Source organism: Coregonus clupeaformis, chromosome 25 (assembly GCF_020615455.1).
Source record: "Coregonus clupeaformis isolate EN_2021a chromosome 25, ASM2061545v1, whole genome shotgun sequence".
Classification (NCBI taxonomy): Eukaryota; Metazoa; Chordata; class Actinopteri; order Salmoniformes; family Salmonidae; genus Coregonus; species Coregonus clupeaformis.
The window spans coordinates 30,912,858-30,934,845 of record NC_059216.1 but is presented as its reverse complement, the minus strand read 5'-3'; the positions used below and the strand labels follow the sequence as shown (position 1 = coordinate 30,934,845).

Below are 21,988 nucleotides of genomic sequence, written 5' to 3'. Positions count from 1 at the left end.
GGGTTCAATTCAGACTAATGCTGAAACCCACTGGTTCAGTATATACAGTATAATGTGTGCTAACGTTTCTACCAACTTGACAGAAAAAAAGGTTTTAATATACTGGTACAAAGATGAGGTTTAAAAAATAATAATCATTCTTTACAGTTTGTGTAAAATGTATTTTTCAAATACATGGTTTTGGATGATCTATGTACAAAAGATACAATCATAAGAAACCCCTGGGCTTAACATACATGCTTCTTATGCAACTGTTTTATTTAATTGGTCAGAACTCATGTCGAAAATAAGATGTTTTAAATAACAAATACAAGTACCAAGAAACAAAGTGAAAAAGTGTGAAGGCCACCAAATTATGGTGTTCCCCAAAAATAATCTAGGGAAAAACAAAGGGAAAGTAGTGGGCCCTATTGAAAATGGGGGAAATGTACACTGAGTTTACAAAACATTAGGAACACCGGCTCTTTCCATGACAGACTGACCAGGTGAATCCAGAAGAACACTATGATCCCTTATTGATATCACCTGTTAAATCCACTTCAATCACTTCAAGGGAAGGAGACAGGTTATTAAATAAGGATTTTTAAGCCTTAAGACAATTGAGGCATGTATTGTATATGTGTGCCATTCAGAGGGTGAATGGACAAGACAAGAGTTAAGTGCCTTTGAACGGGGTATGGTAGTAGGTGCCAGGCCCACCGGGTTGAGTGTGTCAAGAACTGCAACGCTGCTGGGTTTTCCACGCGCAACAGTTTCCTGTGTGTATCAAGAATGGTCCACCACCCAAAGGACATCCAGCCACCTTGACACAACTGTGTGAAGCATTGGAGTCAACATGGGCCAGCATCCCTGTGGAATGCTTTTGACACCTTGTAGTCCATGCTCCTACGAATTGAGGCTGTTGAGGGAAAAAGGGGGTGCAAGTCAATATTTGGAAGGTGTTCCTAATGGTTTTGTTCCCTCAGTGTATCTACTGCACAGTAGCTACCCAATTGAAACATCACAGTAAAAGTCTGCTTTTAGATGAGCACATGACATTATTTCGATATCATACTTTCCCATTGTCCAAACTGTGGAAGGGTCATGTCTCTATATTGTAAAAAATACAAAAAATTTGTCCACTAACAGAATAAATATATTTAACAATGCAAACCATTACTTTATTTTACACAAAATTTCAGGTCTAGAAATCTTTCATTAAATAACTTCACTGCTGTGATATATACTTTTTGAAATGTTCCATACTAAAATAAAAACTCTGCAATTACATATAAAACGGCAAAATACACTCGCTAAGGAAATTAGTCCACTGAAATCATTTTCTCTTGTGTTCCACTGTAAACCTTTTTCTTAATATATATATATTTTTTTATTACTTTTCTTAAAAAGAGAACAAAAAAATATAGTTTGCATAATTAATCTGTGCTGACACTGCAATAGTGGAAGACAACAGCTGTAGTTTTCAGTGAACTACATTCCCTTTCACAATTGAATTTCACACTTTTCCAAAATAGGGCACTCTGCTGTAACACTAGTACTTTGGCAGTTCTGATGGTGCAAGCGAACATAATTGACCTTTTTGCAAACCATGTCCAGCTGGTTAAGTGACCATTATTAACATAGGTAGGGACCCTTTACATTGTAGGTTACATACATTGCATCTGTCTGGTTCTGTCTGGGACATCATTGATTCATTACTGCATCCAGATTGGTCCCGTTTGGGGAACCAGAGGAGGATATATCTGTTTCTGTGGTTCTGACAGAGCGGGAGGAGAAAAGTGCCATGGACTGTTCAAGGATGGAGAGTCTGAAGGGGTTTGGCTAGGAGTATCTTGGGTTTGTGGTTTACTTTACATTCAACTCACATGGAATCCATTTCCTGACGACTGCGATAGGTGGACTACAATGACTACGAGGCAGGAAAGTGCAGGAAGTGGAAGTGGTGGATGGGATACGGTAGAAAGGATAAAGGGTGAAAGGAGACCGAGGGGGGCAGTCGAGTGCTTTAGGCCGCTTGCTCCTACGTGTCAGTACATGGGTGCGTCCCAAATGCCACCCCTATGCCATATATAGTACACTACTTTTGACCAGGGTCTCTGGTCATTTGAAATGGGCTTCTGGTCAAAAGATATGCACTATATAGGGAATAAGGTGCCATTTCGGACGCAGCCTGTGTCTCCAGGGAGGCAGCGGGATGCTGGGATGGCAGGCAGAGATGGGCATGGTGGTCGCCATGGGAGAGGAGGCGTGTCATCACCTACACTCGACAGCCACAGTGTTCTGAGTGGGCGAGGCAGAAGAGGGGCTCATCCCAGTGTCTGACGAGCCGGACGATGTTGACGCTGTGGTGTGGGACACTGGGAGGGAGAGGGAGGAGAGGTTAGACAGCTGTATCTGTCTTTCATAGAAACAAAACAAACCATTACAATGAAAGCTATAGACATGAGTAGGACAGGGGAGAGGGAGACGATGTTAGACAGCTGTATGCGTGTCATAAACAGACACTAAGGAAATATTCCAAGTAAAGCATTACAATTCAACGCTATTGAAGCAGTTTGCTCGAACATGACTGAGGACTAGAATAACACTGTCTTCAGATAAATCAGAGGAGGAACTGAGGAAGAGTCATTACCTTCTCTTTCTTTCTTCTTTAACCTCTTCCTCCTCCTGTCTATGGAGGCCACTTCAGACTTGAGTGACATGTAGTACTTCCTTATATCCTGTAGTTTGTCTTGTAAGAAGGATATCCTCTCAGCACTTGTCATGCTGTCCAGTTCATCTGCTCAGAGACGCACAAAAGTTCTTATTGTAAAGGTCGGAACAAATACAAACAAAAACATACTTTCACCATTCAGCTATAAAGCTATGCATGCTTTCAAAATAATTTAACTTAGAACACCAAATACAATATTACATTTAAGAATAGTCACAAAATTAAAGGCTAAAATCCAAACTCTTAGGGTCAGTTTCCCGGACACAGATTAAGCATAGTCATAAAAAACGTGTTCAATGGAAAATCTACATCGAAAGGGATTTCTAAGTCCAGGACTAAGCTTAGTCTGTCTGGGAAACCGGCCCCTGTTGTGATTCCTCAACACCTGAGATCAGTGTGATAAGCTGATTAGCGATAAGTGGTTAGTTCTACTTACTGAGCTGGAAGGTCCACTTGTATGTGCGAGGGGAGGGGAAGGAGGACTGCTTGTCTTTGTGCTTATACTTCTCAAGCTCCTTACTGTTAGGAGAGACCAGCTTCTGGCTTCCTTTAGACATGGAGTGTTTCACTGGAGTCAGCTTACTGGAGGTGTCCATGACAGCCAGGTCCTCACTGTCACTGCTGTTCCCTGTGGTCACACACACGCGCACACACACTTTAAATACTTTATTTGAATCCACAAATCACATTACCGCCAAGAATGATTCAAACACTGACAAGTTTTTTGGGGAGTGATTTAATAGCCTGCCATTAATGGAATTGAACAATGCAACTTACCTGTTCCGTTCTTATCAATTTTGGACGTTGTGCTTGGCCGTTTCTGGTTTCGCTTCTGCTTCTTTGCAGAAGAACTCATATTGCAGTCCATCAACCTTTTCTGACCTGATGGTGAAAGGGAGAATATTGAGAATTTTTATTTCAGAGGACCAAATCACTGTGCATTTATTTATCACAATACCACTAACAGGTCTCTCATCTTCATAAAGGGACATTTATTTTACAAATACCTAACAACAATGCTGTAACGTTAGTAGGAGATACGCATCTATCAAATGATTTGCCACGGATATAAAGCACGGCGCAGGTCATCGTCGCCATGTTGGAAAAATGGCAGAGAAAGGCAAGCGAGTTGCAACAGCAGCGAACAGCCTGCTCTGCCCTAAGTCAGTACAGTACAGTCTACTGCTGAAGTATGGACTGACTGCTGGGAACCTGTCTACAACTTCATCAGCAAGCTGTCAAACTATCATAAATACACGCTGTTTGTCAGTGCAGCGCCCAACATCCATAGTTATCTAGCTAAAATTCCATCCCTGTGTTTGTCAGTGAAGCTACATTTACATTACATTTTAGTCATTTAGCAGACGCTCTTATCCAGAGTGACTTACATTATCTTTTTATTTAATTTTTCATCCTGGCCCCCCGTGGGAATTGAACCCACAACCCTGGCGTTGCAAACGCCATGCTCTACATCCCTGCCGGCCATTCCCTCCCCTACCCTGGACGACGCTGGGCCAATTGTGCACCGCCCCATGGGGCAAGCAGCAGGCAGGCTACACCAAGCTAAATCAGCTGATGAAATCACTGGCGACCGATATAATTGCACATGTTTTGTGCGGGAATAGGGAGATGTCGTTTTTGACAACTTTCTCCCGGTCGATCAGTGCCCGTGTTTCATAGTGAGTGAGTCATGCACAAGACAGGTCGAGGGACAGAATGCTTGCAAATAGATTTTTTATAATAATATAATATGCCATTTAGCAGACGCTTTTATCCAAAGCGACTTACAGTCATGCGTGCATACATTTTTGTGTATGGGTGGTCCTGGGGATCGAACCCACTACCCTGGCGTTACAAGCGCCGTGCTCTACCAGCTGAGCTAAAGAGGAGCACATTTATATTGGTAAGCGGCAGTTTGGATATCGAGTGCGCATCAGCTCAATGCTCATTTTGGCCAAAAAACTTGCAGACTCGAGTGATCGCTATGGAACACAACAGCAAGTGGCCACTCGATAAAAGGGCTTAGGGGTCAAGTGTTCGGTTTGAGATTCAGCATTTGACTACGGTAGATAGAACTTCATTGCCCCCTAGTGGTCACACGCAATTAGACGACCATACACAATAGGACCATATTCTGCATTGTGAAATTATAATATTTTTCTTACTGTTTTAACAAAAAGCTTTAAAAAATTGCAGTTTAAATGTTAAGAAAAATGTGCCATTTGTAACATCCCTAAGATAGCCTATTCTATGCGTTTCTTTGTGTGACCCACCTCTGTCCTTGGTGTCCCTCTCCTGTAGTGACATGCTGGAGTTGCTGGAGCTGGTGCTAGCTTCAAAGCAATTGGAGTTGGCCGACTCGTTATCGCCAAGCCCCTCCTGAGACTCCCCTGCTACGCTGTCCACCTCGATGGTGACGTCGCTCTCACTCTTGGTGCTGTGGGACTCATCAGGGCTGGGGGCAGAGGTGGGGGAGAAGACCCGTGGAGGAGCAGCGCCCCCCGATGATAGAGGAGGGGGGTTGTGGGAGGAGGCATTGGACGGAGGGGGAGCATGGACCTTCCCCTGACTCATCATCATTAGGAGGTCTTCTGCTGAGGTCTTGTCCTTCTCATCCAGGTCGTCCAGATCCACCTCGTGGCAGACCAGCGCCTCAGGGCCGATCTGGGGCATCACCTCCTCCTCGGCCCCCAAGCCTGGCTGCTCCGACCTGGGTCGACCTCCTGCTACACCTCCCTCTCCTAGACCTTGACACTGCACCTCCGGAGTGAGGGCAGGCATCTCTGTTTTAACCTCAGGCTCCGTTTTCCCCTTAGTTGGCGTCAGGCGCTCCTCGTCTTTCTGTCCCCCTGCCTCCAGCCTCCACTCTGGCGAGTCAGCGGGCCTCCTGGCCGGCGAGTCAGCGGGCCTCCTGGCCGGCGAGTCAGCGGGCCTCCTGGCCGGCGAGTCAGCGGGCCTCCTGGCCGGCGAGTCAGCGGGCCTCCTGGCCGGCGAGTCAGCGGGCCTCCTCCCCGGCGAGTCAGCGGGCCTCCTCCCCGGCGAGTCAGCGGGCCTCCTCCCCGGCGAGTCAGCGGGCCTCCTCCCCGGCGAGTCAGCGGGCCTCCTCCCCGGCGACGCCATCTTGGTCGTCTCCTCCCTCCTATCCAGACGCACCTTCTTGTCCGGCGTCCTCTGCTCGGTAGCTTTACGCTTGGCCACACCTCGCTCCTCCCTGCAGGTCTCCTCCTCTGTGGCCGAGTCTGTGTCCGAGTCCATGGTGGGAAGGTCAGGGATGCTGGGAATGTGCTCAGCAGGGAGACAGTGAAGGACCACCATGGGCTCATCCTGCCTGTTCAGGGGGCGCGGGCAGGGAGACGACTCGGTCTCAGTGTAGTTGGGAGTGGTGGTGGTGGTGGTGATGGTTTTGGTGGGTGTTTCAGAGCCAGTGTCGTTGTTGGTGGTGTTCCTCTCTGGCTCGCGAACGTTACTTCTACGTGCTGCTTTAGACCTGGGGGATTTCGGGGTAGGAGGGTCCTCCTCCTTGGGTCTGTCAGGTTCAGGGGTCATTGGGGGCGCCTGGGGCTGCTCCTCAGCCTTCTCCAGCTCCCTCCTCTCAGGGAGCTTGTCCTCCTGCTGCTCCTTCTCCTGAGGGCTGCTGGGAGGCTGGACCTGTGCTGCGGCCTGTGCTGCCTCTGCTCTTCCTCTCTCCACCCTCCGGTCCTCCTCCTCCTCCTGCTTACGGGCCGTGGCGGGGTCCGTCCTCTCCGCCCACGAAGGCTTCTTCTCAGGAGAATCCTCTGACTCACTGTCCTCGGACGAGTTCCCCGATTCTTTTACCAGAAGTAGAGAGGGGGGGACATCAAGGGTTAGCTTGCATCCATCAAAAGTCCAGGCTTCAATCCTTAAAATAACAATTACTTCCCAAACACCAAGGGGCAGTTTCCCCAGACAGTTTAATTCTAGTCCTGGACTCAAAATCAAGCTCAATGGAAAATCTCCACTGAAAAGGGCTTCATAGTCCAGGACTAGGTTTAATCTGTGTCTGGTAAAACCAGCCTCACATGGCCAGAAACGCCCTCTAATCATTCTTAGATGTGGAATATCATAGTTATCCTAATTAAACTAGTGACTACACTATACTGCATCTAGAGGTATGTTGACCTACCATTGGAGTTGGAATCCCTGTCCGAGTCATACATCCCAGAGGTTCTTCTTGTGCGTCGGCGAGGGGTCCCTGTTTACACAGACCGACAGACAAATTGAATGAATAGAGCTGTCATGATTCACTATTCTACATGACAGACAATGATATCAGTTCTATATACTAATACATTTCGGTCTGAACATCTTATAACATTGCACACTGCTGAACGAGCCCCACGGTCTTACCCTCTCCATAATGCTGATGATCGGTGCAGATTAATGTGAGGAGGAGATGGGTAAAAGAAGCCAGGGTACACCATCGAGATGCACCCATGGAGTCATGTTACATGCTGGTACCTAAGTACAGGTCTCGGGTCTCTTACCCTCTCCGTTGGGCAGGGCTGTTACATCAGATTTGCTCTTGCTGCTGGAGCGCCCCTCACTGCTGGGGGTCTTGGAGACGCTGCGGTTGGCGCTGGCGGGAGTGGTTCTAAGAAGAGGGCGACCTGGCTTCAAGCCACCCGGCTTCCCCTGCTTGTCGTCCTCCTTCTCTCCTTCCTCTCTATTCTTCACTTTCTTTTTCTGTTTCTTTTTTGTTCCGCCCTTGTCCACAGGCCAGATGATCCGGTCTGCTTTGACCCACTCATCATACCTATAGGGGAAATGAAACCATAAACACTATAGCTAGACCCCCTCATTCATCTCTCAGATTGTTCACATACAACAATAACATACTGCTTGCACATAGCAGCAAAGTATTACATTGAAAGTCAAAGTCACTTCAAAAACAGAGAGAAATATAGCGAAAGGTGGAAAGTAATACTGATAATCCTGACGTGATCAAGACAGCGAATCATAAAAACACAAGAATCCCTATCATGGCTTTCAGGTGGGTGAGAATGGAAGCATGTGTCCTTGGGTTACCTGACGTTCCAACCGTAGTAATGGACCAGGTAGAGGACATCTCCTCCATCGTCGTTCTCGGCCTTCTTGATGTTGGCCTCGTAGATCTTCTGGGTCTTCCCTCGACCGTACTTTACCTTCACCTTCGTCCCTGTCACCGAGTCTTCAGAGTCCTCGTCCTCACCCCTGTCCACACATACGTCAACTTAGAACCACGGGTAAAGGCTGTCCCTGAGAGCCTTCAAATCTTATGGTGCCCATTCACAAAAATAAGCTAGCTGCTGCTAGCTAGCATCCAAAAGCAGGTTATTAACACTGCCAATATTGGGGTGTATTCACTAGGAACCAAACGGGCGAAAACAGGAAGGGACTAACTTTTGCAACTAAAAAGTTTTCCACTGCATAACGTTTGCTACAGTTTTCTACAGTGTGCACTAATGAATACACTGCTTCAAAGTTTGTTCAACATAAATGGAGCAGCTGAGCTGACCTCTGTCCACAAAGATGGAAAAAGCCCAGGGTTCTGATGAAAAGGAGTAGAACACATTGCTTTACCGTGATAGTGCAACTTTAAGTAGCTTGGCCTATGCAGAAATCGCTCTGCCATTTCCTGGTTGCAAAAACTCTTAGTTCACCTAATTGTAGTTTGTGACTAAATAAGCTAGTATAGCGTAGAGAATCATTGTACCATCTAAACCGCTGTGAAATACATTTTGCATAATCAAAAATATTGTTGTTTCAGCTGTTTGACACTGTTGTACAAAACCGAAAGACGCAAAAACAAAACTTAATAACGGGAAGCATAGAAATAGCGCACATAGAACAGATATACTGCTTCTTAGTCTTGCTTTCATGTAGAATGATGGATCTATAACTCACATTTCTATGTGAATTTGGTCAGGTCCCCCAAAAAGTTGCATATTGCCACTAAGGGTTTTCTACAGACCCCCTTTCTGTGATCTAACAAAAGAGTCCAAAAAATACCTTTGGGTTCGCTGTAGAGCCATTCGAACAAGGCCTCAAACTCAGCGAAGAAGCTCTTCAGCCAGTACTACAAGCACTACTCCAATTTCACATGATAGAAATGGGACGTATTCATTAGCTCACACCATAGCAAACCGTTTTGCAACGAAAGTGTGAGTTTCTTATTGAACAAGTTTCGGTCAGTTTGCTTCCTAGTAAATACGACCGTTAGCTCTGCACGTTACAGCAACAACAAAAATCAGCAGCACCAATAGGAAACATGACATCACAAGACTTCAGCAAGTATGTGAAACCACGCTCAGATTAGAATCATATTCCGCCTGTTTGTGTGTTACCCAATTTAAGACATTCTAGTTGGTTAAATGGCCACATCCTGACAAGTACAAAATAGAGGAACTTGAGAAGATGAACACTTGGCAGCTAATAGACTTGATGCCCTGAGGTGACATTCAATTATTACATCATCTTGAACATTCCATGAATTCTATCACCATTTACACTACCAGTCAAAACTTTGGACACACCTACTCATTCAAGGGTTTTTCTTTATTTGTACTATTTTTTACTTTGTAGAATAATAGTGAAGGCATAAAAACTATGAATGAACACACATGGAATCATGTAGTAACCAAAAAAGTGTTAAACTCTTCAACTGGAATGCTTTTCCAACAGTCTTGAAGGAGTTCCCATATATGCTGAGCACTTGTTGGCTGCTTTTCCTTCACTCTGCGGTCCGACTCATCCCAAACCATCTCAATTTGGTTGTGGTTGGGGGATTGTGGAGGCCAGGTCATCTGATGCAGCACTCCATCACTCTCCTTCTTGGTCAAATAGCCCTTACACAGCCTGGAGGTGTGTTGGGTCATTGTCCGGTTGAAAAACAAATTATAGTCCCACTAAGCCCAAACCAGATGGGATGGCGTATCGCTGCAGAATGCTGTGGTAGCCATGCTGGTTAAGTGTACCTTGAATTCTAAATAAATCACAGTGTCACCAACAAAGCACCCCCACTCCATCACACCTCCTCCTCCATGCTTTACGGTGGGAAATACACATGCGGAGATCATCCGTTCACCCACACCGCATCTCACAAAGACACGGCGGTTGGAACCAAAAATCTCCAATTTGGACTCCAGACCAAAGGATAAACTTCCACCGGTCTAATGTCCATTGCTCGTGTTTCTTGGCCCAAGCAAATCTCTTCTTCTTATTGGTGCCCTTTAGTAGTGGTTTCTTTGCTGCAATTCGACCATGAAGGCCTGATTCACACAGTCTCCTCTGAAGAGTTGATGTTGAGATGTGTCTGTTACTTGAACTCTGTGAAGCATTTATTTTGGCTGCAATTTCTGAGGCCGGTAACTCTAATGAACTTATCCTCTGCAGCAGAGGTAACTCTGGGTCTTCCATGCCTGTGGCGGTCCTCATGAGAGACAGTTTCATCATAGTGCTTGATGGTTTTTGCGACTGCACTTGAAGAAACATTCAAAGTTCTTGAAATGTTCCGTATTGACTGACCTTCATATCTTAAAGTAATGATGGACTGTCGTTTCTCTTTGCTTATTTGAGCTATTCTTGCCATAATATGGACTTGGTCTTTTACCAAATAGGGCTATCTTCTGTATACCCCCCTACCTTGTCACAACCCAACTGATTGGCTCAAATGCATTAAGAAGGAAAGAAATTCCACAAATTAACTTTTAAAGAAGGCACACCTGTTAATTGAAATGCATTCCAGATGACTACCTCTTGAAGCTGGTTGAGAGAATGCCAAGAGTGTGCAAAGTTGTCATCAAGGCAAAGGGTGGCTATTTGAAAAATCTCAAATATATTTTGATTTGTTTAACACTTTTTTGGTTACTACATGATTCCATATGTGTTATTTCATTGTTTTGGTGTCTTCACTATTATTCTACAATGTAGAAAATCGTAAAAATAAAGGAAAACCCTGGAATGAGTAGGTGTTTAAAACTTTTGACTGGTACTGTATATTACAGTGTGATGGTTCATTAACATTTAACTGTACCGTTCTCCGACTCTCCTCTCGCTGTCCTCATCCTCATCATCCTCCTCCTCCTCTTCGTCCTCAGACTCTTTATCGGACTCCTCCAGGCGTCGGCTGCGTCTGTTCCCCGGGGTGTCCCCTCCATCTGACCTGATGCCGTCTCCCGGACCTCCAGTCTCCTCTCCGCTGGTCTCCCCCACACCTCTCTGCTCCGCCTTCTCCAGCTTTGCAGGCTCCTTCACCTCAGCTTTGACTGGGGTCACAGTGCACAGTCTCCTCCCCTGAGATAAAGAAGAAAGTAAAGTGATTAGTGTCTATGGAGGAGGAACCCTGGGCTGCCTGCAGCAAAACTACCTACAGCATTCGTCTCAAATGTATTTGCTCGATTCCTCGCATCCTCCCTCCGGCTCCTTCTCAAAACGCATTGAAAGAGAAGATATGAGGGAAGGAACAGTAGAAAGACTTCATCTCAATGGGCCATCTCAATGAAAGAGAACCTACCCTGGTCACACTGACTGCACATGAAACTGAACAGGATTTCAATCTAACAGAGTCCCAAAACAGAGTTGTCTTCAGTGTCATGTACAAATTACAAAAAAAAAATACTACTAACCTTGGGAGAAGAGATATCTTTGTGGCCCTCTTTGTCGCTCTCGCTCCCCGACTCTGCCTCCTCCTGGGCAGGCTTGTCCTCCATGGCTGCAGCAGACTCAGTTTCGACGGGTGGTGTTGGGCCCTGGCACTCCTCCACCTCAGGGACCTGGGCAGCCATATGTTCTGTCTGGGACTGGGAGGCTGGCGGATCCTCGCTGTGGTGGATGGTCCTGAAGACGATGCAAGCTGAGCGACAGTACTCCTCAAAGCCATACAGGTACCTACGCACACAATATATTAGCATTCCCTCAAGCAAAGTAGACGTCACTTACAACACTTCTAAACAATCTTGGTGCATAAAACAGAAATATCCATCAATCAAATCTATTTATAAAGCCTTTTTTACAGCAACATATTTCACAAGTGCTTTACAGTAATCTGGCCTAGAATACAGTTTGAAGCACAGAAAATGACTCAACAGCTTCAAAAGAAAGAACCATCTGGTAAAGAGTGTTTGTCAGTCTGAGTGAGGTGAACAAACACCTACTTTCTGTAGGCAGTCTTCACATTGTAGGAGGCAGCAGAGTTTAGGACGGGAATGCCAAGGTCTATGTAGATTTGTTTCCACACAGATCCACTTTCAATCTGCAAAAAAACACCATCACAATAACATATCAATAATCATTAATGTAGGCTATGCTATATCAATAATATATTAAACAAAAGAAACAGAGGTACTGAGACAAAACGCTACCAACATCACTTGATCGAGCGAGTCCAAATGGTTAAGTCATTTTTCAGGCTTGTTGTTTTCTTTGCCCTCATAGCAGCCAATGTGCAAAACACCAGCCAGACAGACACCGCTTGACCTTGACAGTCCACTAAAAAGCTACATGCTGCAATTTTGCTTACAGAGGCGCAGGAGAGGCGAGGCAAAGCTGGAGAGAACAGGTTGTTCACATTAGACGACGAGACCAGACAGTCTGCCTGCCGCTGCAGTGAAGAGGACTCGGAAGAGGGAGGGAGGGAGAGAGCAGAGGAGAGAGCAAGTTGTAGAGATGATGCACTTACTTTGTCACAGCCCCCCTGGTGGTAGACTAGCCTGAAGAGCTTGAAGAGGTTCAGATCCTTGTAGCCGAGCACAGGAGGCTTGTTAATTGGCGTCCCTGAGGAGGAAAGGACGAGAGGAGCAGAGTGACGTTACACAGAGGAAAAGTAGCCCATTTTAGGGCATTGAAAAAAATCACAGGAGGATCCTTTTTATTTCATAGGTTGTTGAATGAGTGATAAGGATGCATTGTGTTATAAAGACCTGCAGTGAAATTAAATGAAAGATGGATGGGGAATTCAGAGCCGGGCCAGGTAGTGTGCCTGCGCAGTAAAGTGTTGTGTGCAGTAAAAGTCATTTGAAAGATCACCAATTATTTCCCATTCTTCTCCCAGACGTGTGCACTTTTTCACTCTCTCAAGGATTTAAAAGCACTGGATTGGTGTGGAGAGTGTCCACCATATTTCTTACATCAATCCAATGGTTTCAAACTCTTGTGAGTGAGGGACTGCACAATTCAGGGCTGCGTCCCAAACTGGTACCCTATTCCCTATATAGTCTCTATGTGCCCTGTTCAAAAGGGCACTATATAGGGAATAGGATGCCATTTGGGACATAGACAGACTGGAAGATAAATGGGACAGTGCTGAAGGCTCACCTCGATCCTCCATGAATTTATACAGCTGCTGCAGGAAGTGATCCCTCTCCTCTGGGTCCGCCTCATCCTCAGGCTGCAGGAAACACACACCTTGGTTATATAGGCAAATTAGGCATCAACTGACAATTACTGATAGTCATTATCCTTCATTGAGTGTGCTACTAATTTAATAATAATAATAATAATAATAATAATAATAATATGCCATTTAGCAGACGCTTTTATCCAAAGCGACTTACAGTCATGCGTGCATACATTTTTGTGTATGGGTGGTCCCGGGGATCGAACCCACTACCTTGGCGTTACAAGCGCCGTGCTCTACCAGCTGAGCTACAGAGGACCACCAATTTGACACGGTCTCTCGACAAAAACACATTTGAGCCAAAATATCAATGCAACTAACCTGGTAAAATAAAAAGGTTACATTTGTTTAAAAATATATAATAAAGACAAAAGCCATAGTCACAACCTCTACAGACTAGTCTAGCAGAGTAGACAAGGAGACATGCAAGCCATCAGTCTTGACATAGCTAATACATTCCTGTAGAGTTAGCAACGCTACTAGAGCAGAGGAAGATGTCATGTATGCCAAGGCCAGTAGTCAGTCAGGTGCTGAGATTATTTTGAGCTCATGCCCCGTGTAGCTCAGTTGGTAGAGCATGGCACTTTCAATGCCAGGGTTGTGGGTTCGATTCCCACGGGGGGGCCAGTATGAAGAACAAAAAATATATATGTATGCACTCACTAACTGTGAGTCGCTCTGGATAAGAGCGTCTGCTAAATGACTAAAATGTAAAAAAAAAAAAAAAAACATGAGAAGAGGAGAAACATGTCATCATAACTTTCGATGAGTTTGCGAAACCATTCTCAGAGATTCATATTGCCCCTGTTGTGTTGGTGTAACCTATTCACAGCATCCAGGGCCATAGATATGGCTCCCTATGTACATCTATTACTAAAGAACAGATACTGTCACAGTACACTGAAATCTAAAATGGAGGAACTAGAAAAAAGAAAAAAAAATGTACATGCCATTGTAATCTATGTAGTCTGTGACGTGTAAACTATACCTTGACTGACAAAGTGCTCCAGACACAAGCAAATACACAGTGAAGTGAACACATTTCACTCATGAGAAGCGAAGCTTTTATGACAAGCAGCAGAGGTAGAAAGAATTCGAGGAGTCAGGAGCCTCCACTGGCCCCCAGCCAATCCCCACAGCCCCTCTCTAAATGATAGGAAGTAGCTGCCAGTTGCTATGGGAACAGTGTCTGAAACCACACGAATGGCCATTTGTCCCAAACTCTGGGAGCAGGAAGAAAGAACCATTGTTGTTCCGGAGGAAGGGGCTTTCCCTCACACTGGGAGTGCGTCCCAAATGGCACCCTATTCCCTATGGGCCCTGGTCAAAAGTAGTACACTAAAAGGGAATATGGTGCCATTTGGGACGCAAACAGGGTCTATTGGGAGTCTGGCTCAATCAAGGTGGCTCAGTAGCCACAAGATGTCAGAAAGGGAATGCAATGAATGCAAGGTGCCAAGCCAACTTCATTCTCAGAGCAGGTGAGGTCATTAGAATGTACAATAAACAGCTGGGTTTACATTACTCAGCGAGTCGGCGCTCAGATAAAACTTATCACGACAAAATGAATACGCAGCCAAGAGATTGGTAAGAACTTCCTTTTTCTCTCTCCATAAATTAGTAGCTATTCAAGCAGGTTGTGATGGTCATTGTTAGTAGAATATTACACACTTCAGTAAACAGTTAGTCAAACAACTGGATAAGCTACTGCCTTGTCAAAACTGATAGAAAGACTTCTCATTTATGAATGTAAAAAGGCTCTGGCCTAATCAGCATCTAAAAGGAAAGTGACTTAATTGTAGGCTTAAAATAACCCTCCAGACTAAAACAGTGTTCTTCTTACCTCATCATTGGCATCTTCCTTCTCCTCCTCCTCCTCCTCCTCCTCGTCATCACTCTCCTTTCCTTCCGTGTCCTCCTCGTCACTGCTGGAGGACTCTAAAATCTCACTCATGTCCATCTTCCAACTGTCAGGGACCACCTTGGTCTTGAGGAAATGCACTGCCCCATCCAACCCTGGGAGTAGCCAGAATAAGGGCACTTTCACACATAGTTCTGAGCTATAGTTCAAATCAGACTTAGATTATTTGTTACATTGTTGTTTTCCCCCCCCATTTGGTCCAGTTGGTTTCACATTGCCAAATGAACTAAAATGCCTAAACAAAATCCACGTGTTCATGCAAGTCATTTGTTTATTGGAAGAAAATTATCACGTTAAATCCATCTATGATTACCAAGAAGCATAACTTGTCGCAAACTTCACATTACTTTCGCTTTGGTCTTCCAACAACATGCGGGAGGGAACAGCCAAAATAGCCGCTCTAACTGCGATGTGAATGGCCTATATTCAGTAGCCTATCTCCCAGGTATACCCTCCTCTCTCCCCTAATCTGCATGGATGCGCCCATAAAATGCACTGCCACTCACAGAATGTTCCAGAGATATCAAGTAATGGTACTATGTGCATTTAATCAAATGCACGCAGTCAAACAACCAATAATACTCCTTGGCTATTTTCCTGTTTGGTCCAGACTGCGTTCTCAGCTGCAGCGAACCACACCACGGTAAGAATGGAATTGGACTGAGACCACCCTTTTTGAACGAACCACAGTGATTTGTTTAGTGAGTTGTTTAGTGCGCATAGTGTTCACACCAAGTCCAAACGAACCAAACTAAGGGGGGGAAATGCGCCAGAGTTCGGAAAAACCGCTCCAAACCAATTTGGTGTGAAAGCCCCCTAAGTAAAGAGTTAGGCCTACAGGTCAATTTCATCTCAATTCAGTTGAATGAAACATAATACCATTCAGTTTTGGAACTAATTGGAATTGTAAGTGTTGAGCTCCCTAGGTGAACCACCCTTACCATTCCTCGGCGAGAACTCAGGTTTAGAGATGCTGTCCATGTTCACTTCATGGATCTCCTTTCTTGCCACAGTGTGACTGAAAAACAACAAATATCTAAATGTGCATTCAGATTTATTTTTTTGGTACCAATTCTGAGAAGACTAACAGCAATGTACATTATACATGCTTATTTACATTGCCCTTGGCTAGAACATGCATGACCGGGCAAACATATACCAAGACGTTTGTAAATTAACTGGGAATTCTTTAAAACTGTATGACGTAAAAGTAGGATGCACCATGCTTACAATTTGGAGTCTGCAAATGATCTGACTAAACATTGGTCCTTCTTGACTGTCAGGTCATCATTGCAGCTGGGTGATATAACCTAGACAGAACCAATAAAGAACATTTAGGAACAATCATACAACAAGGACCAAAGGCAAGGAGGGTTTTTGTCCATTTGCTTTCAGTTTCAATGACTTGTTTTTCAGGTGGTTTTATGAACAGAACTAACATCTCCATGACACTTCTCAATTAGCAGGTAAGACAAGTGGAGCTGAATGTGAAAGATTGAAACTTCACTGATCTGCACAACTCATGAACTTGTCAATGGTTGCTAATGTCTAGGGCCATTTAATTATACAATACATGTTGAGAGAGCGAGAGAGAGAAAGTGAAAGAGAGAGAAAGACCAACAGAGTGTGACTGGGGCTGTGCAGGTTGTGACTCACCAGGGCCAGGTACCAGGATGTCCAGTCTGCCCCAGTCTGAACACTGGCCACTTTACCCATCAGGTCATCGTTTAGCCTCCTCCTGTCCTCATTGTCCTCTTCACTGGAGGACGACTCCTTGTCATCGTCCGCACTGAGGAGTTGAACAATGGGACTCTCCATCAGAACAGAATCGCTACAGGTCAGAAGCTATAGTCGGTCTCCGTCAAAACCTTTAGTCTCAGTTAAAAGCTTCTACAGAGCTCTATAGAAGCTCAACACTGTATCAATCACAAAGGCCTATATGGGAGCCAGTTTTAAATGTTCAACCGTAAACAGGCATTACATTTAGTTCATCTTTATCATAATTGGTCATGGGAAGATGTCCATCTATCTTGCTATGTTGTTGTATATAATGACCATGTCTGAACGTATGCAGGAAGAGCATTGAAAGAAGCATGCTTGCTATAGATTAAAATCATACTGGCAAAGGTAAGAGGTAATGCTTGTTAAGTCATAAAACCGCATCTAAAGCAAAGAACGGTGTGGTTCCCTATAGCCAAAAGTAAAAGAAGGTTCAACTTACTGAGCCTGAGATGACCTCCTTCCTCCGCGGTTTCCCTTCTTCCCGATGACGGGGGTGCCAAAGTGCTCCGGGTTGGTTAGGGGCAGTTGGTCCAACGTCTAGATGTGAGTGAGTGAGAGAGGTGAAAGGAGGGGGCTTAATCAATGTATTAAAGTGCAACATAACAGAGAGGCCACCAAATCAAATGGCTAAGAAGATGGTCAGGTCAGAAGACCAGTCCCTTTACCTCGCTCTCAGCAAAATGTCTTTCCCCCTTCAGACACAGTGACGTCCTGCGGAGTGTCTTCTCATCCCCATCGTCAAACACTGGAACACATGAAAAACATGTATATACAGTGAGAAACAGCACCCTTGTAAAAGTTAAAAAGGAACACCAAAATATGAGACCTAAGGACTTCATATAGACAAATAGTTATTAACCATCAGGTAAGTTGAGAGAAAAGGGGGAAATGCAACCAACAAAGACGTATGTAGCTAACCATTAACTGAGGAGCAGGCATTGTATATTAGTTTGGGTATTGTTGCTGTACTTACCCACTGTGTACCAACTGGCATCTGTGAGTTTGTTGATGGTTGCCTCACTGCAGATCCCCTCTGCACTCTTCACCTCCACTGTGGAGCCCACCTGCAAAAGGACACAAAGGGATGAGACAGACAGCTCATACGTTCTGCTCTTTTACTCCCATTTCAACAAGAACTCAAAACGGCAACAGTTAAGAGACTTCCCTAAATAAAGAACATAATGTACCTGAGCAGCGTGAAAGCCTATCACATATGTTCAAACAATGAAGGGAACCACACAGGGCTTAGAAAACATCAGGACAGAAAAACTGAGGCCATTTTGAACCTTTGGGGAACTTTGAATGTGTAACACTTGCAGTGCCATTGATGCTTACAGTTGTTGAAAAACGGGTGATCAGTGTGCTTTGCCAGAGCATTAGTCACGTGACCATCGCAATTTGGCAATAATAAGCTTTACGTCAACAATACCTTATCTGTACTAACTGTCCCTGTTGTATATGCTCCTGTCACAAGCACAGCACAATTGTTATATCCAACAGATCAGATCTTAGAATCATGTGATTAACAGACTATTTATTCTGAGAACCAAAAGAACACGGAGGGCCTAATTAATATTTTCCTTATCTTCCTGTGGCAAGTTTGGTGATGCCAGTTAGTTCCAACTTACCCTTAACGGTCCTTTCACTTGATCATCTTGAACAACTTGCGATGTGGTGTCTCCTTTGAGCATCACCTAGGGAGAGAGACAAAGAAAGAGAATGCATGAGATAAAGCAGTTCAGTCAAGGTGAAATAATTAAGTTGTGTAACAGACAAAACTCTCCCCTTCCTGACCTGTCCCCAAGGGACTTTAGATTAACTCCTGTATTCAGGGGCTACACATGGCAGTGCTGGAAGACAATGCTGTACCAATAGACTGGTTGCCAACTAAAGACAGCTCTTCAACCATCTGATACGGTAGTAGGTATGTGCTTATAGTATTACCAGGGAATGGTGCCTTCACTTGCAAACTCACTGTTTGCTCATTGTTCACATCTTTCTATGTGGAGAAAGTTCAATGGGGCTACCTACCATGTCCCATGAAACAATCAGTCAAGGGAACTCTGACCTTGTGACAATCATAATGGAAGTGCTGAACAAAGGAGAATAATGGAGAATACAGGAGGTCAGGTCACAATGTTGCTACCTGGTGATTGGTGGGGGATCATCTGGTCTTAAAACAATAGCCATCATCCCTGAACTAAAAGCAGGTTCACCAGTTCACTAACTCCACATTTTCACAATGGGTTTTGGAATACAAAAGTACATATAACTTAAATTCCTAGGCCTATCCATTGCTCAAAAACATACAAAACAAGACCTGGCTAATCCAATGTCCAAGCATTATCAGTCCCTATTGAATGTACATTCATTACTAACCTAAACAAAACTACCTGCTGATTAACTGCAGCGGTAAGGGCAGAATATCCAAACATTCAAGTATCGCCAGTGTTTATTGTTGTGTTATGATTATGTCATTACTAAATTAACTTTTTTTTGGAGTGTGTACCTGGTACTAAGTAGGTTGTTACAGACTGCCTAATGCTTTATAAAACAAACTGAGCAAAACTGTTCATAGAACAAGTCTCTACTTGAAAGATGCCACTGGCAGACACTAATATCTAGATATGAGAGGGGGGGTTCTTTTGCAGCAAAACTGTCACCCAAAACTGGACAATCAGCTTGTCTATATAAACAACATATTGTTATAAGATTTGGACATCAACATTTGCTGACACATTGGACCATTCCACTTAATACCTTGTTTGATTACAGTGTCATTGTCAGTGTCCCAAATGGCACACTATTCCCTATATAATGCACTACTTTTGACCACAACCCTATGGGAAACCCTATGGGTCCTGGTCAGAAGTAGTGCACTATACAAGTAATAGGGTGTCATTTGGGATGGAGACATTGTTGTGTGGTGCTCTTACCTTAACCTTCACCATCCTTTTAACAGTCTTGATTTTTGCCTCACAGAAGGCACCTCTGTATTTGGCGCTGACCTCAGTTCCCACGGTCAGGTAGGCAGGCTCGTTTGCTGCCTGTGAGAAAAAAAGACACCATTACATTTATCATTGTACTTACTTAGGAACAAAACAGTTCAGCCACTTTTAAAAGAAATGTCCATGAAGCATGAACTTGTAACACCAATCATATGCCACATATAAACATGAAGTTGCATTAGAGGTTTTTCAACTAAATAACATGTCTTGTTCAGGAAGAGGTGGTGGATAAATGCTGTCTGAAAATAGTCTTATGGTGATGCCTTGATTAAAACGTGAGAACATTTAAATGAATTGTGAAACATATATATGGCTGACATTCTGACTCCTTCAAGTTGACATGTTGTTGCCAACCATATACAGTTGACCATGTCTCTTTGCAAGCTAAGTGAAAGAGGCGTCGGCTTCACTGCTGTTTTCAACTGAGGTTATCCAAGTTACTTACCTTCATCGTAGAGGCTATTTGAGGGAGTCCAGCTCGATTGGTTTTGATTGCTGTAAAACAATATAGTAATTGCAGATTATTAAAGACGTGTCCGAATAACTATGATTGGGAAAAATTAATAAATATGCTAGCTAACGAACTAGCCAGCTACTTAACGCATTCTTTTCAAGCTCGATGCAGCCGCCCACCTCCCTCCAGATTCACAAAAATGTGTGGCTAACGTTAGCTAGCTAGTTTAACTGTATGCCGATTGTTAAAATAGACAAACAAATCGTCGAAAGCTTTTTAAAAGAATATGATCAAGTTCTTTACAGCCCAACGTTGACATAGTACAAGGACGTTGCACATAGACAAGCAGAATAGTGCGTATTTCTTCCCGCTTGGCTCGCAATCACAGTGTCACGTCGCCATCATAGCTCGCAGTGCTGCACCATGTCAGGCTGGGGATTCATTCCAAACTGCTTGTGAAATGACATTACACAGAACATCGGTCTCCAAAAGGTGTGCCACACAGTCATCTTAGACAAGGACGTTTCAGTAAAACAGAAAATATAAACATGTCGGCATTCTTTGTGAAAATAAGGAAAGACAGAAGATCTCTCAACTCGGGAGCTAAATTTAGCTGCCTAGCTAGCTAACTTCACCATACTAGCTAGCTAACGTTAGCTAGCTAACAGTTTCTCGATATGGCGATTTAAACCGCCTTGCTAGTCATGGAGTTTGCCAGATGGCTAGTTCCGGTATAACATTTCAAACTGTGGTTCTCATTTGGATACACGAGAAGCAGGTAGTTCACGACGATAAAACAAAAAGTATCATGACAACAATTATTTATTTATTATCCAATTTCACAAAAGGCGCATACATTTCTTCACTGCAAAAACAAGCCAACTGGTCACTGCGATTCAATTCCTTACCAGCCTAATCTTGCAAGACAAAATAACGACACATTGAGCTAAGTGTAGTCCGTATTTAACAAAACGGGTGTCACGTTGATCTAAATAGCTTGAACTGTTTGTAATTCATTTGAGAGGAATATTAGCTAATATTTTTTATACTTACTGCAAAGACGCGACTGCTCACCACTTGCTAGAGTTGCAAAGCAATACACGAATAATAAGCTTGAGCCGAAGCTGTGTTTCTCGAAATCAGATTGGCTGCTGTGACAGTCGTGGTCGAATCGCAGAAATATGATTGGTCAACACATGCTTCAAATTCTATAGGACATACCTTCTCTGTGTGTATGGTTGGTAGAGATGAAATCGGCGCTTTGAGGGAAAAGTTGCTATTGGTCCTCGTATACTTGGCTTTTTCCCCCCCTCCAGAACACCCCAATATGGAAATATGATTGGCTTTACTTATCTCAACCCAAGCCTTTCACTGGTTAGACATATTTTACAATGGACCGCCTATTTTCGACACTGGCTGGAAGCTTCCTTGTCACTCCATGGATGGAAATGGACTGTATGTGAAAACACGTGCCATTTCTACTCACTCGTTGGATGGTGCTAGCCGTGACTCGTATTTGAACTAAGGAGTTACTAGCTATGTGGTCATTTGCTGGGGAGAGAATGCGATACGAGTTAAATACATAAGATCGATTTGTTTGGGGTCGAGGGTAATGGCGCCGTGTACATGTCTGGAGGACGTCAGAGCGGACAAATTGGTTACGTAACCGGAAGCATGTGCAGGTAAAAGCGGTCCTTGCTATTCGGGATTATTGGGA

General features: G+C 44.2%; 2 protein-coding genes and 1 non-coding gene across 5 annotated transcripts in view; 2 read left to right on the top strand and 1 right to left on the bottom strand.

Moving 5' to 3' along the window:
• Positions 1 to 876: 876 nt before the first annotated feature.
• arid4a (AT rich interactive domain 4A (RBP1-like)) lies at positions 877 to 21,383 on the bottom strand. Its single transcript, XM_041848087.2, has 24 exons — positions 21,325 to 21,383; positions 20,263 to 20,312; positions 19,746 to 19,856; positions 18,438 to 18,503; positions 17,783 to 17,873; positions 17,475 to 17,554; positions 17,249 to 17,346; positions 16,684 to 16,816; positions 16,258 to 16,337; positions 15,969 to 16,045; positions 14,950 to 15,122; positions 13,025 to 13,097; positions 12,390 to 12,484; positions 11,866 to 11,963; positions 11,338 to 11,599; positions 10,746 to 11,005; positions 7,760 to 7,924; positions 7,219 to 7,487; positions 6,858 to 6,926; positions 4,987 to 6,522; positions 3,491 to 3,595; positions 3,150 to 3,341; positions 2,633 to 2,779; positions 877 to 2,357 (listed from the first exon to the last, which is right to left on the bottom strand). Exons 2-24 carry the CDS (start codon positions 20,266 to 20,268, stop codon positions 2,254 to 2,256), a joined length of 4,290 nt encoding a protein of 1,429 aa, XP_041704021.2. The 5' UTR covers positions 20,269 to 20,312; positions 21,325 to 21,383; the 3' UTR covers positions 877 to 2,253.
• Positions 13,659 to 13,731, top strand: trnae-uuc. Its single transcript has one exon. It is a non-coding gene; the product is annotated as a tRNA-Glu (tRNA).
• Positions 21,384 to 21,754: 371 nt separating the features above from the next.
• The window catches only part of mipol1 (mirror-image polydactyly 1), a 92,181-nt gene continuing 91,947 nt past the window's right edge, over positions 21,755 to 21,988 (top strand). For all 3 annotated transcript variants that reach the window (XM_041848091.2, XM_041848089.2, XM_041848088.2), the window contains exon 1: positions 21,755 to 21,953. In XM_041848091.2, the coding sequence (XP_041704025.1) occupies positions 21,898 to 21,953 (56 nt within the window). In that variant the 5' untranslated portion in view covers positions 21,755 to 21,897. The remainder of the gene's footprint in view (positions 21,954 to 21,988) is intronic.

Excerpts from the sequence above, each read along its gene's own strand:
- arid4a (XM_041848087.2), bottom strand. Across the intron at positions 16,817-17,248 it reads AGGAGGTCATCTCAGGCTCA|TGCGGACGATGACAAGGAGT; the intron begins GTAAGTTGAACC and ends TCAACTCCTCAG. Across the intron at positions 6,927-7,218 it reads AGCCCTGCCCAACGGAGAGG|GGACCCCTCGCCGACGCACA; the intron begins GTAAGAGACCCG and ends CTGTGTAAACAG.